Below are 14533 nucleotides of genomic sequence, written 5' to 3'. Positions count from 1 at the left end.
GTACTGCAGAAATCTATTCCTAATGTTAGTAATCAAATGGTAAATGGACTTGAGCTTGTATAGTGCTTTTCTTTTACTCAAAGCACTTTTACAGCGCAGGTCTCACCTAAACATTTACACACACTTACGGTAGAGGCTGCTATGTAGATTAGTATTAACTAATCCCATTCATACACATTTATATGCAACTGAGAAAACAACAGACGCAACTTGGTGTTGAATGTCTTGCCAAAGGACACATAGGAGATGTAGCTGCAGGAGCGGGGGAATGAACCGCTGATCTTCTGGTTGAGATACAACCAACTCTACCACTGAGCCACAGTGTGGTGCAAGACACAGGAATTCAATTCCCAGTATCCACTACTCTAGTCAGTTTATTGAACTCAAAGAAAACTTGTCTGCTGGCCATATAGTCAGCAGGGTTTTATAGTGAATTCCAGTCTTCCCCAGTTCCTCCTTCAGGTTCTGTTTTTGTTTTTCATATGACCTAACACAATGACACAAAAGGGAACCTTTATAGTGGTTTGGCCAAACCACATCAAACCACATCAAACTCAAGGGGTAGACAAAATTGACGTTGAGTTAACTACATACTAAGAAAAACTAATTGAACTGAAATTCCCCCCTACATCAGAACGCATACACCTTGAAAAAAAACCTTTTCTAGCATTTACCTCTATTGCCATAAACTCTGCAGATAAATAGGTTAAATCAGAATATATTAAAATGGTTTTGAATGCTGCCAGGAGATTTCTGGGCTTTGTTTATATCACAGGGGAGGAAATGGACATCACATTGAAGGAAGGAACTGTGCAAACCCAGGTAAATGTGCCTGAGTCATTTTAGAGAGATCACTACAGGTGGACACTGCAGATACATTTCACTGTATAGCTCCCAAAAAAAACAAAGAGAAGAAGAAGAAGGCCATGCCTTTTGCTCAAACCAGGAAGTTCCCTCACCCAACATCCAGTTAGAGAAAGAAATGACGATTAGTACGACAGAAATTAGTGTTCCATCTTACAGTGTGTAAATCCACAGCAACCAGAGGAACCTACGAGGCAAGAGAGCTCGGGAGGGAAAATATTAAATGTATTTATCCCACAAATTTACAAAGAGTTGCCCGCATGGAAACCTCAAAAAAGCATCTGAAAGATACTACTTCCTTTGTAGAATGATCTTTATATTTTCTTCTATCATTGATCATTAACACTGTCGGCTGTATTCAAACAATGTTGGTGAGAATCTCCATTAATGAGTCTGAGGAGAGGATAAATTGTGTCACAGCCAAATGTGTCCTGCAGGAAAGATTAACTACTTTATTTAGGTAGAAAATGTACAACTGCTGCCAACATGAAAGACAGATGTTTATTTTGTGTTTGTGCCAGTTCCATTGAGTTTTCAGGATGAATGATAGAGCTAAATAATCACGCCTAAGATTAATACCACACCCCTGCCTAAATTTGTCTACATTAGCTACTCCAGTGCAGTCAGCACACGGGCCTCGATAAGTAACTGTCGCATTGCAACGTGCAAAACCTTTTTTGGACAATCAGTCTTCTCTTAATGGAGACAGTTTGGACCATCCCTAATATTCTTCTATAGAGACACCTGCATTTATATTGTGTGTCATACCTGTGTTGCTCAAAACCTTCTTCAAACAGGATGGTAAGTATGGGTTCCTTATAAACACTGATGCTTTGTATCAGATGCTTGCACAGTAAACTGATGTTGTTATGTTCAATGAAACAAGTCTTAAAGTCTTTCAACATGATATATAATATCAGAAGTAAAATATGATTCCAAATCTTCTCCGCTCCAACCCTTTAAATTTGATAGACATCATAGATGGCAGCTATTTAGTCAAAGTTGTGTTTACAGCATGAAGCATTATAATTAAACATAATAATTATAATTCAATTGAAAAGCTTTCAGAGTCAACAGCTCTTGGTGTTTTGGTATTCTGCCAGTCGGAGGAGAGTCATTTTTTTTAGTCCTGTGGTCATTGCCTGCTGCAGGCTTGTCAATAAAACACAATTTGATTTATTACTGTAAAAAGCAGATGTTTAAATGATTGGAGGAATGGTTGCTTCATTTTCAGCTTTGGTTTCAGAGTTCTTATATTTTGCAGATGGTCTCAATGTAATTTCAGAGCCCACGTTTATTAATGACACCTGTGATTTAATAACTATGACTACTCTCTCTCTCCCTGTCTATCTGCCCCCCCTCCTGCTAAACATCACATGCATAAAGTTTGTCAATGAAATTGAATGAAAATAAAGACAAATGATCTGTGTTGGAGTGGAAAAAAGACAGAGAAAAAAATACAAAGACGAGTAAGCATCAGGGCACTGCCAGACATAATGGTGATGAACGCTGGCTGGAGGGGCCGATAATCAATTTTTGCTTAGGGCCCCAACAGACTCTGGAATAGAAGGCTACTGAGTTGGTTTAATTCGGGTTTAATTGCATTACAGCAACTGCAGCTGCAGAATTGACCCGCAAGGGGGCGACTACCTATCAACTTACACAGCAAAGGTAGGCGCTGCACTGTGCTGCGTTCAATGTCTCCCTGAAGCTGTGGAGTGCAGCACTGAAGATCACCTGCACTTGAAAGTGTAGTGTAGCCTATGTTTAGAGTGTACACATTTCAGGTTGTTTTGGGGGTTTAAAGTCAACCAGAACACATGTGCACCGTGTTTAAATCAGGAACACACGGACAGCATGCTGTCAGACATGTGAGTAGGCTACAGCTAAAAGCTGTCAAGAAATATACAAAGGCTGCTCCCCTGAACACTAACATATTTTTACTTAATTTCTGACCATCCAAATGTTTGGCTACAGCCAGTTAAGCATCTACTCTCTGGTTGTGACAGTTAACGTTTGGCAAAGTTGAACAGAACATAGGCTAACTAAAGGTAAACTGAAGAACCCACATGTTTTTAATCACAAGATAACACCACAACATGACGACCTAGGCATTATGTTCATACTTAACGTTAAACCAATTTTAATGTTTTTGAATGTTCGCTTAACTAAAGCGTTTTGTGTTTCCAACGTCGCCCGAAGGCAGCACACTCAAACACATGGCGCCATTTTGGCTCTACAGTTTCCCCTCTTCGATGCAGCTCCATAAACGTGCAGTTCCTGTTTTGGTCCGACGTCGCATGATGATTATCTCTTTTTTTTTTTTTTTTTTTAACTGAGGACGACATGTGAACCTGGGCAGTTGTAGTCGAGAAGGAGACAATTTTAATTGTGCGAAACTGTTGTTTTATTTTTCAGTTTGTCGGTAGCTGTCAGAAAGCTCGTTTTTAGCTTGTTTTCAACAGGTAGGCCAGCCTATAAGATATCAATGCGGGTTCCCATGGAGGGAAATGTAAAATAAAAAATAAAAAAAACAATTAATGACATTATTTGTAAAAGGGAAATTTAAATATTTTATTTAAAGATGAAATCACTTCACATCTATTTTCTATGCCAATCTTTCAATTAAGAAGACATAGGCCTACATTAAAAAGGCAATGAATGAATACATGACGTTGCCTAATTTCACACTGAAAACGTTAAAAGAAATGTAATCAAAAGTTTTGTTTATTTAATTTATAAAATGTGCTATAAAAAAGTAGGCCTAATGTTTAATATAGAAGCGAGGCAATTCACAGCATATGCCTATACTGCGTAAATGACGGTGTGTGAAACTTATTGACTACCTTTAGGGCATCTCACACACACACACACACACACACTCACACACACATACATACACACACACACACATACACACACACACACACACACACACACACACACTGTGCTGTTGCCTGAAGCAGTACAGTAAATGAACACTCACTGCAACACTGCAACATCTTTCTTTCTTCGGAGACGAGCAATAAATGTTAAATGCATAGGCTAAAGATAGGTTATGGTTATTGTGTTAAACGTGTGCGCGCTCCCCAAACACACACACACACACACACACACACACACACACACACACACACACACACACACGCACACACTGAACCACGCTAATGTGCGCGCGCGTGCTCGGTCCTCCACCCCCTTCTCTCTCTCTCTCTCTCTCCCCCTCTCACTCGTTCTCTCTCTCTCTCTCTCTCTCTCTCTCTCTTTCTCTCTCTCTCTCGCTCACACACACTCACTCACTCGTGTTTCACCCTCACACCTCAACAGCAGCGTGCAAATAAACACACACGAATACACACGCACGCACACACATACACATATTTCTGCATCCTGTGTTTTTTTTTTTCAAATGCACCGGGAACCGGGCGCTTTATAAGCGGTCGTGGATTATGATGCCAGTTTTTATAACAGCGGAATATTGGCCTCTCCTTCGGCTTTAACTGTGATCAGCTCTCTATATCGCGTGTTTTCTTTTTAATTTTTTTTTTTTTTCCCAGATTGATTTCTAATTTGGTTCCACGTTACTTCTGAGCACCGAGAGACCGCCGAGACGCACAGCCCTACGTTCAATGCCGTTGGAACATGTCCTATGTTCCCTTTCAAGGTAAGACAGAGCAAATATTTCATTTTTTTTTTTTTTTGCCATCCACTGCATCTTTATTTTCTGTCCTCCTCCCCCGTTCCTCACCATCCCCTCTCTCTCTCTCTCTTTCTGTCGCTCTCTTTTCCCCTTCTCATCTCTTCTCCCTCTGTCTCCCTGGCACTATCATGTGCATTAGGCATATCAAAACGCACCATAGCCGACAGGTGCATAGAAATAGCCTGGAGTGCTTTCTAGATAGATGCCCACACACTCCCGCACAAACACACACGGATCAAGCGCAGCGTGTGTCTGTATGGACCTGTGCATGCGGCAATTATAGTATTGTATTAAGGCATGTGTGCTGGTGTCACGGTCTACTCTTGCAAGTGCATTCCTCTGTAGGAGAGCAGCTGCACCACTATGATGAGAAAAAAAAAAAAATCTCTAATATCACAGAGATATTCCTGTTATTATATAGTGGTGTAAACATGTTACCTATAAGTAATGTATCATGTCTCTGCTGTTTATATATAATGAACTTTATACTGCCAAATGATCTGAATATGTTCTTTGGTGTAAAAATCTTGTTATTTTCCAATAGACATTCCTTGAGGCTGCTTTTTTTTTTTTTTCTACTTCTTTAAGGATTTCTATCATGAAATCTTAAGATTGGGATTTGTAGTTTTATGTAACATCTTTCGAAATGCATTTTTGTTTTGCCAATAGCCTGAATGGACAGTCTGAAACTTTGGCCCATTAAAATATGTAGATGACCAGATTGAGAGGCTACTTCTTCCTCCATACTCAAGTGTGAGTGGGTGAAAGGCGCTTCAGTGTATACGGTAAAGGCAGATTCCCCTTGGTATCATTGCACTGCAACTGTGACTAATGCTATATGTGAGCAGGCGTGCTGCAGTGAGCTGCCTCAAATCCATCCAGTCAAAATTTGCAGTGTATGTGTTTGTGTGTGTGTGTGTGTGTGTGTGTGTGTGTGTGTGTGTGTGTGTGTGTGTGTGTGTGTGTGTGTGAGAGAGAGATTATGAGAGGCTAATTTGGATGGAAAAAAAAAAAGAGCGCCGTTCGAGTCGGATGAAACGCCCAGCACAAAGTTTGGAGCAACCGTGAAGGATTGAGGGTGTCGTGGTTTGTGTGAGTATACCTGTTATCGAGGGAGGCTAGATGCCAAAAAACTGTAGGGATGGGGAGGAAGTGTATGAGTGTGACAGAGCGAGCGAGAGAGAGAGAGAGAGCGTCAGTTTAGTCAGTGTGTGGGTTCAAGAGAGAGTGGAGGTGTGCTGCATGTGACTGTTTTCGGGTGAGGGAGAGAGTGCTCCTTTCATGTGTGGATACGCGCGCACACTCACAGACCTGTAACCCCTTGTGGAACAATATGGGTGCCGTCAAAATGGAGACTAATCTCGACCCCGAAAAACCACAACTCTCAGCTCCTGGGCTTCAGCGTGACCTCAGAGTCGTCAACTGAGCTGCACATGAAAAGAGAGACCGAATTTAACTGCTCGGCTTCTTTTTCACTCTGCTTTTTTATTCCCTCCGAGCAAAGCAGATAATGGCTAAAATGCCCCCTTGTGCAAGTGCAGCTATGGAAGTTGGTTGCATAATGTTGGTGAGATGCTCTTCCATTGTGTGCGAGTGTGTGTGTGTGTGTGTGTGTGTGTGTGTGTGTGTGTGTGTGTGTGTGTGTGTGTGTGTGTGTGTGTGTGTGTGCATGCATGTGTGTATGTGTGTGTGTGTGTGTGTATGTGAGCCCACTCTAGGAGTCATTGCCAGGAAATTGTGTGCACAGTGCTGCACCTTCAAAACCTGCCAGCGATGGCACTGATGGTGCTCTTTCTCTGTGATCGCACAGTGATGTTTCTTTTCAGAAAACATTGTTTTCGGAGCTAAGCAGTGTTTATCTTCTCCTATTTGGTACAACTGCTGAGGGTTTAGCAGTAAGCCTGATGGTATGGCATATCAATGTGGGGAGACACAAATCGGCACTCGCTTTTTTTTTTTTTTTTACAGTTTTAACTTCACAAGTGCAGCAGTAGGATTTAAAAATGCACCCTCAGCGGAGATGGAAGATTCAAACCAGTTTTCTTTTCCACCGCTATCTGCTGCAAATTTTGAAACTATATAATCTTAAAGTTCCTGTGATTCCCCTAAAACCTACTCAGTTGTTCCCTTAATTGAGAAGGAACCGTTTACTGCTGTTTATCTGATAATAGTAGGTTCTGAAGGTAATGTGCTTTAAATAATCTTAAAGTTTCTATGTTTCTGAAATGTGGAGAAGGCATATGTCAACCCTCGCTTGTTTCTAGCATTACATCGCTCATCTAATTTATATTATATGATCTTCAAGTTCTTGTATTATCTTTTTTGTAATGGTGCCAAAACAGTCCGGAAACAAACCAGCAAATATTTTTGACAGCATGTATGCAAAGAAACACATAAACATGAAGCATTATTTGCATGTTTCTGCATCAAAAGCATAAAAAAAAGATGTTGTATTTTCACTTTTATGTAATTGAATATCTTTTTTTGTCTGCTTTTTTTGTTGTTGCCATTTGATTGGTCCAGATACGCCATCTATGGAGGACACTTTAGAATTTGAGAGTTGTTTCACTATTGGCTCTCACGCACTGCCAGTTGAAGGTTGGATATACTTACATGTACGCCTGGGTTTGTCTCGCCTGCAATGTGTAACGCACACAGGCAGAATGGTGGGGTGAAGACGCTCCGTCCCTGATCCGCCATTGGAGGTAGTAACAGAGGCGGGAAGACGGGGGTGATGTGTAAAGCTGGAGCCTTCAAGTCGCAGCAGCGGTGTGTGTGTTTGCGTGCCTAAATGTGTGTGTGTGTGTATGAAGCTCACACTCTTGCGCTTCCCCAACACCCCCCTAATGCAACGTGACCTCACACATATGGACACCAATATTACGCTGTTACTGATCAAGAGAAGAAAGGTGTAATGATGGCTGAACTCTGTTTACGGCTCTGTTGCAGCACCAAAACCTGTAAATAATATTTTATACACTAAACGATTGTTTGGAAGATAATCAGAGACTTAAATGACTGTTGCCCGCAGCCATCGCGTGTGTTTTGACCCTCAAGCTCCATACACTAAAAACACACACTTTCTACATGCCTCTGTCTGCCTATACATTAGAAGCTCCATGGTTACTCAAGACGATTATGTAACGCTGTGTGATATTTATTGCCGCACAGTGACTCAACACCTAGAGAGGGAATATGTGGTAAGATGGCTTATATTGGTGTGACATTGATTTGGAATGAGATATAGATCGACAAGGGGAGCACGGGTAAAAAATTAAAAAATAAAATCCCTCAGTGATCTTGCAGATGTATTTGAGCCCACGTTGACGAGAGTGTTAAGCTAATGTACCAGGCAAGCCATTTGCAGTCATGCCAAGTACCGGCTCACATGAACAGGCAGTTAGTGGGAGGCAGGCAGCAGCAGCAGCAGCAGCTGCAGACATGGGCCTTCCTATCTTTTCCTCCCTCGTTTATTCTCTTACACTCACACCTCCTTTCAGTCTTTCTCCTTCTCTTCCTTCTCCTCTTTCTCTCTCGCTCTCCTCCGCTGTGGTCGACCCCCCCCTTATGCTGAGCCACACACACATCCACACACACATGCTCTCCTACCTCCTCACCGTCTCTTCTCTCTCCCTTCTCTTTTCCCTCCTCTACAATGGCTCTACCCATGAATGCAGATGGACACTATGGAAGCAAGCAGCCAGCCGCTGAGCTATCCCTGGCCTTGTCGATTTTACAGTAGTTTGATACAGCAGCTTCTGTCAAGCATGGTCATAGTTAAAGAGACAGCACCACCACCAATGCACTGCAGCACTCCTCTTCTCCCTCCTTCCTGTTCCCTCTTTTTCTCCCATGTGACATAAGGGACTGTCTTACACCCCTCCACCACTCAGGCTGTGCCAAGAACCATCATCTGTTAGGCTATTACTGTACTGCATGCGCGAGCTTCATCTAGCCCCTGTGTGCACTAGATGATCTGTCAAAGGAGAGAGCCCATTCATTCTCCAGTGGGATGCTGAGTGTACTGGAGATGCGTCTGCTGCCGGCTTTTTCAAGTGTTGTGTAGAATTAGCGCTGCAGACGACCGGTGATGAGCAATTCGGGAGAAGTGATTGGTATTTAATCACACGTGTAGGGCTGCATACTTCAGCACGAGAGCGTCTCCTCTCGTGTTGACAGATCTGTCGAGATCTGATGTTTGGCGAATCAAAGAACGTCCTGTCCAAGTTCAGGGACGTTTAATATTTTCTGTTCAGATCCCCTCTAGATGTGGGAAGTCAGCACTTCTAAATGTCAAAACCAGACTGTGCCTTCAGCTTTTTTAAGTGTCCCCAAAGCTGGTGAAAGACACTGATGGCAAGATATTGAGGAAATTTCACTCGTACCACCAGCGTTAAACAGGCCTTCATTTGAGTGCAATCACAGATTGTTTTACATATTAATTACCATTCCCAGGTGTCGTACTAAATAAGGAAACACAGGTTGATGCATGGCAGTCACACACTAAGCTTGTTTAAACATGATTGTCTGGCAGACAGTTGGAGGTCTGTGATGCTCATGAGGTCAATCAATCTCTGACATCGGCAGTGTAAAAAATATGTGTTACACCTGGGACTGTGACCGTGTAGACTCATTGATAATGTAACTGGTGGAAATATTGATGCCCCTGACGAGATCTGACCGTGACATGATCATTCACAAGAGAGTCATTGTTTATCACCGTTGGGGCCATTTGTATTCAAGACCCCCGATAGTATAGTGCGTCATCTGCATAGAGTGTGACTTAGGCTGCTTTTGTAGTCGTACAGAGAAGATAATTTCTCACATTTGAAGACTCTGAATTGTTTATTTTTGGCAAAGGTAAAATCCAGATATGGTGTCATTCTCTCTTTCTTTTCAACAAGTATCAATGGCTTGACTTCAGTCCACAACTGAGCCTCTTTTTTTTTTTGCCCAATGCTAAACTCGCTTTACTCAAGAATGCCCAGCCCCTTATTCTCTAAGAGCCTTTGGTGCTTTAGTGATGCTGAGGGAGTCTACATGGGGGCTTCTGGGGCCGAGTCGTTGGGAGGAGTGGCTGTTTAGATTCAGCTACACTTTGGGTGGGTGGGTAATTCAATTCTACTGCAAAGCATGGCGGAATGACTCAATGGGTTTGCGCAGAGAGAGAGAAAGAGAAAGAGAAGACGCCTTGGCTTTTGATTGATCTTGTCAGGATTCACTCCCAGCAAAAGGTCAGAATGAGCTGCCTCCTCTCTCCTGAGCCAATCAGTGGCTGCCAATCCGGGATAATGATCTCCCTCTGGATATGGTTGGCTCATAATGTTTGCAGGCATGATGTTATCCAATCCCATGGATGCAGTGATTCAGAAATGTGAGTTTTAAGCCAAATACCCAAGGCAGTGTGAGAATTTACAGTACATATGTCAGTAGTATGAGTCATGGGGTGACCAATGGATGGGCTATTTTTTTAGATATGAATTCACGGCAAGAAGATAATTTATTTAATCTGTCCTTTAAAGGAACATGTTGAGGTTTGCTCAGCAATATTCTTGCTGAAGTCTTTTTTTCCTCCTACGTAAAACATCGTTACTAGGTCAACGGCCCTATGTTTCAAAATATGACTTTCTGTGCACTCTTCTAGTGTCAGTCTGCATTCGAGTAATGCAACATCCGGGTAGATTAACTAAGTTTGGCAGAAGGTAGCAATAACATATAAGCAACATTTGGTATGACTTACAAAATAAAGCTGGCTGAGTAATATTTTGTTTTATTTTTTTGTTATTTTGTTATGATTAGGTCATGGTAACTGTTGCAAAACATTTCCCATTTACCTCATTCTATAGCTTTGTTTTTTAATTTTTTTAAATTGTATTAATGCTCTTCTGACAGTATTCATCAGCAGTGCATTAAAGACGCTGAAATAACATAACCTGGGTTCTGAAATGCTGCACTCAATATTCCGTTATCACATCAGGGGACCCGCATGTGGACACTTGACTGATGATGACGCGTATCACGATGGTCATCCTAAACTTAGAGCGCAAGACAGATTCAGCAGGAAGCAGCTGCAGGAAAATATCAAAACTATGGCAAACGAAGCCTGCAATGGCACAACAAATCAAAAAAGGACAGAGTTCAAATGATGTTAGACCACTGACTGTATGTAAGGATGCAGGGCACATCTGCCCTTCCTCTTAAGTGTAAAAAAGTGAAGCCCAAATATCCTGATATGAACTCTGGCATATTGCACTGGTGAATTCCTTTTGGGAAAGAGTCTGCCCAGAGATTGGCTGAAGAAGCCAAGGTACTGACATCCCTCCTCCTCTGCCACCCAAATCACCCTTTCCTCCTCTACTCTGTTATAATGTTACCGAGTGCTTCTTCAGCTGCACAGGTCAACAAAGCTGTCAATCATGGCATTACTACCCCTTTTTTTACAGCATCGAATAGGCCATTAAAACTTCTCAGAGAGATGAACACTTGAGCAGAACATGAGAAGAACTTACTATACAGACATAAACCATGTTAAGGAAACTTTTTTGATTACAAGTTTTATTTTGGTCTTTATGCCCTTTTTTTAGAGAAGGTCGGAGGATAGAATCAGAAATTAGGAAGAGAGAGAAAGTGGAATGACATTCAGGAAAGGAGCCAAAGGTCGGATTCAAACCTGGGACGCCCGCTAGGAGGAGCACAGCCCTCACAGATTCTCTACCGGCGACCCCAAAGAAACAATTATGTGATGTGTATTTGGATCTTATACTTTGTCTCATCTGTTAACATGGAGGAGGCTGCCTTTAGTACCTGTAGTACAGCCAGTCACCAGAGGGGGATCCAAATAGTTTGGCTTCACTTTAAGAGCACTGTCTTGTTGTCCATTTTTTTATACAGTCAATGTTTGAGTCATGTACCTGAAGCGTACGTTTAGCTACTGGGTTGAATCACTTGGTAGTAAGAAGGACTGACTTCCCACAGTTAAAAATCATGATAGGTTGAGGACATTTTTCAAAAAGAAATAACTTTGCAAAGTTTATTAAGAAAAGTAAGTTATGATAGGAGATTGAATTATTTAACTTTTCTGTGCTGGCTGAAAAACCCTTGGTCATAGTATTTTGTGCTGAATTAAATATACCATACACTCTGCAGATTTATCAAGTACCACATTTCAAGTACCTTTTAAAAAAATCCCCCTGAAGAAGCTGGGTGTCCAGTAAAATAAGGTCCACTACCATAGGCCGAAAAAAAACAGACTCTGAAATTAATAGAAAAAAAAAAGACACATCTGTGCACCGAAGCCTAAAACTGTATAAAACATCAGTGTCAGGTTATCAATCTGTGAACGAGGTCTCCAGCTCTCTGTTCAGTCTAGTGTAAGGCCTGCTGCTCCACGCTGAAATAGACTTTACTGCACTGTCGGGAGTTTAATCAGGCACCTGTAGAGCCATTCATTACAGGGGTTTCTCTATTTTTACCTCTTTATTGCTGTTTGTGCGTTTGTGTTTGCTTATGTAAGCATTGTATTCGTGTGTTGTAAATGTGCATGGTTGAGTTGTGCGTCCGAGGCTGGGGCGCTGCTGCAGTCTTCTTCGGTTCAGTGAAGAGAGGCGGTCGTGTCAGGTTATAGAAATGACTTTCACAGTCCCAGTTCGGCTGCATCAAGCCTCCATTTAAACTGTGAATTAAGTGCGAAATGAATGAACTTCACTCAGCAATGGAAATGTCCGTGCTGCAGTGTATTTTCCGACCACAAATGAGAAACATTTATTTTGCTGAAAACCGCATTAGTGCAAGTAAACAGTAGTCTCAACGTTGAGGAAGCACGGCTCACAAACTGAGAACTGAAATTTTCCACCTTTCAGATATTTAACGCCAATTAACTTAAAAAATGCCTTAATCAATACGTAGATGTGGATAGATGTTTTCTAAGGCTTCTGTTTTGAAATATTTGACAAGGCAACATGTAAAACATTTAAGTGTAACTTATCAATGATCGCATTACTCAGTACTTATTGCACAGGGTGTTTAGAATGAAAACATATTTATGTGAAGATACATCGTCAAAATCGTGATAAATCGATTCAAAGGTGTCAAGATTCACATCGGAAAAATTAATCGCAGTAATATGGTGAGCGTCAGCAGCTGCAGAGCAAGATTTAGATATTGAGGAGGTGAGAAGATAATAGACAAAAACGGTGTGCAAGAAGATGAAGAACTACACAAAAAGCACAACCAACATGATGCAGCATTTAATCGACACCACAACGAGAAGCTCCAAAGCACACTGACAAGCGTTTTTGAAGCCCTTAAAGGAATCTTTTTCAGTCATCATTAGTCTACAGTCTCATTTTGTAAAATAAATCGTGAGAGAATCGTTACATCCCAACATCTTCATGATTAAACGGGATTTCAGAAAATGTCATTGTTGTGTGTAGGAGCATTGTTGTGTAGCTCGAGAGTGGACTTCACATTGTGAGGCAGGATTGCTTTTTAATTTGAAAATTATACATAATAAAGCATTGGTCCCCAAAGGCTCTAAACTCCTGAAGTGGAGCGGCCTTTCTTGTCGACGTTGGTTCCTCTGCTCGAGCTGGTAGGCTCAGCCTTTTCTTCAGTGTCGCTATCACTCATTTAGTTTTTTTTTTAACGTTACAGTCTTAGCCTTATATTCATAAACGTGATCTGGCTTCTGAAAGGAGCGATAACGAAATACTTCCAGAAAGCAGGGGCACCGCTGCCGAATAGCCTCGCAGTTATATTGCCCATCCTACGGAGGATATCATTCTCCAAGATGGCGGCCTGGGTACGACTCTGACATGCATCTCTTTTCTCACACCTTCTCATCCCTGTTTCTGACTCTATGGTCTTCCCTATCAAAGGAGACATACTGTGGAAAAGCTTGAAAAAATAAAGACAGAAGAAGGTGGTAAAAGGAGAAGTAAAGAAAAGTATTACGTTGTTTTCATATTTGCTGATTCCACTTCTCATATGAGACACTTTCCATCTGCTCTCTGTTTGATATTTATGTAAATGAAAATTATTTTAAGTTTAGGACATCAACAGAAATCCTGTGTTCTCTTCAAAATCTTGATGTTTTTCTTACATTTTCATAAACCTAACAAATAATTGATAAATTCGGAATATAATTGCATACAGATTCAGATTAATCTGCATTGCAAATGTTGATTGCAGCCTTGTTCATCACACAGAGAATCTGTGCATATCCTTCAGCCGAGTTTCATATAGTTATAGACCACAGCCAACATCTAAAGGTGAAATCCTCCTCAACAGTACTCCTCTGCTCTTGAAGTGTTCATGAAAGTAAGCATCACAGGTTTGTCTGTTTCGGGTTTACACGAACGCCTCTCAGCCAAGAAGACCGCGGTTTGATCCTTGGCTCTTCCTGTGCACAGTTTGCACGTTTGTGTGGGTTTTCTCTGGTTTCCTCCCACATCGCAAAGATGTGCAAGTCAGGCAGAGTGGAGACTCTAAATGGCCCGTAGGTATGAGCGTGAGCGTGAGTGGAAGTCTGCCTATCTGTGTTGAACCTGTGTTGGACTGGCGACCTGCCCGGTGTCCTGCCACCCGCCCAGTGCATGCTGGGATAGCCTGTAGCCCCAGGTGTGCCAGGGAAGAATGAAGTGGGCCGAGAAGTTGAATGAATAAATGATTAATCAGATTCATTTTCCTCTGCATTAAAGTATCAAATACAGATATAGAATATTTTAAACAGTCAAAGTTTGTAGGTTTTTATGTTCTCTGCGTTCCTCCATGTGGAACACACCTGGCAGAAGTTTTCAGCTGAATTATTTAATTATTTATAATCAATCATTTTACTGGTTAAAGCAAGGAGGCCAAAAATTCACATAATAGGGTTTGTTGTATGTCTTTATTACTTTAACTGTACATGAGAATGGGTCATGTTACATTTGTACTGAGTAGTATTGACCAATCACGTATTGGTAGGTGTTC

At 41.6% G+C, this 14533-nt stretch overlaps 1 protein-coding gene across 13 annotated transcripts in view; it reads left to right on the top strand.

The window, feature by feature from the left end:
- Window positions 1-4199: 4199 nt before the first annotated feature.
- syngap1b (synaptic Ras GTPase activating protein 1b) overlaps window positions 4200-14533 on the top strand; it is a 180699-nt gene continuing 170365 nt past the window's right edge. For 5 of the 13 annotated variants that reach the window (XM_065958261.1, XM_065958260.1, XM_065958259.1 and 2 more), the window contains exon 1: window positions 4206-4528. In XM_065958261.1, coding sequence (XP_065814333.1) covers window positions 4507-4528 — 22 coding nt within the window. In that variant the 5' untranslated portion in view covers window positions 4206-4506. Of the gene's footprint in view, window positions 4529-14533 lie in introns of all 13 variants that reach the window. The other 8 variants (XM_065958267.1, XM_065958266.1, XM_020640399.3 and 5 more) reach the window with 5 other exon arrangements.

This window comes from Labrus bergylta, chromosome 8 (assembly GCF_963930695.1).
Source record: "Labrus bergylta chromosome 8, fLabBer1.1, whole genome shotgun sequence".
Taxonomy (NCBI): domain Eukaryota; kingdom Metazoa; phylum Chordata; class Actinopteri; order Labriformes; family Labridae; genus Labrus; species Labrus bergylta.
The sequence above is the reverse complement of the archived record's forward strand: the minus strand, read 5'-3'. Positions and strand labels throughout refer to the sequence as shown.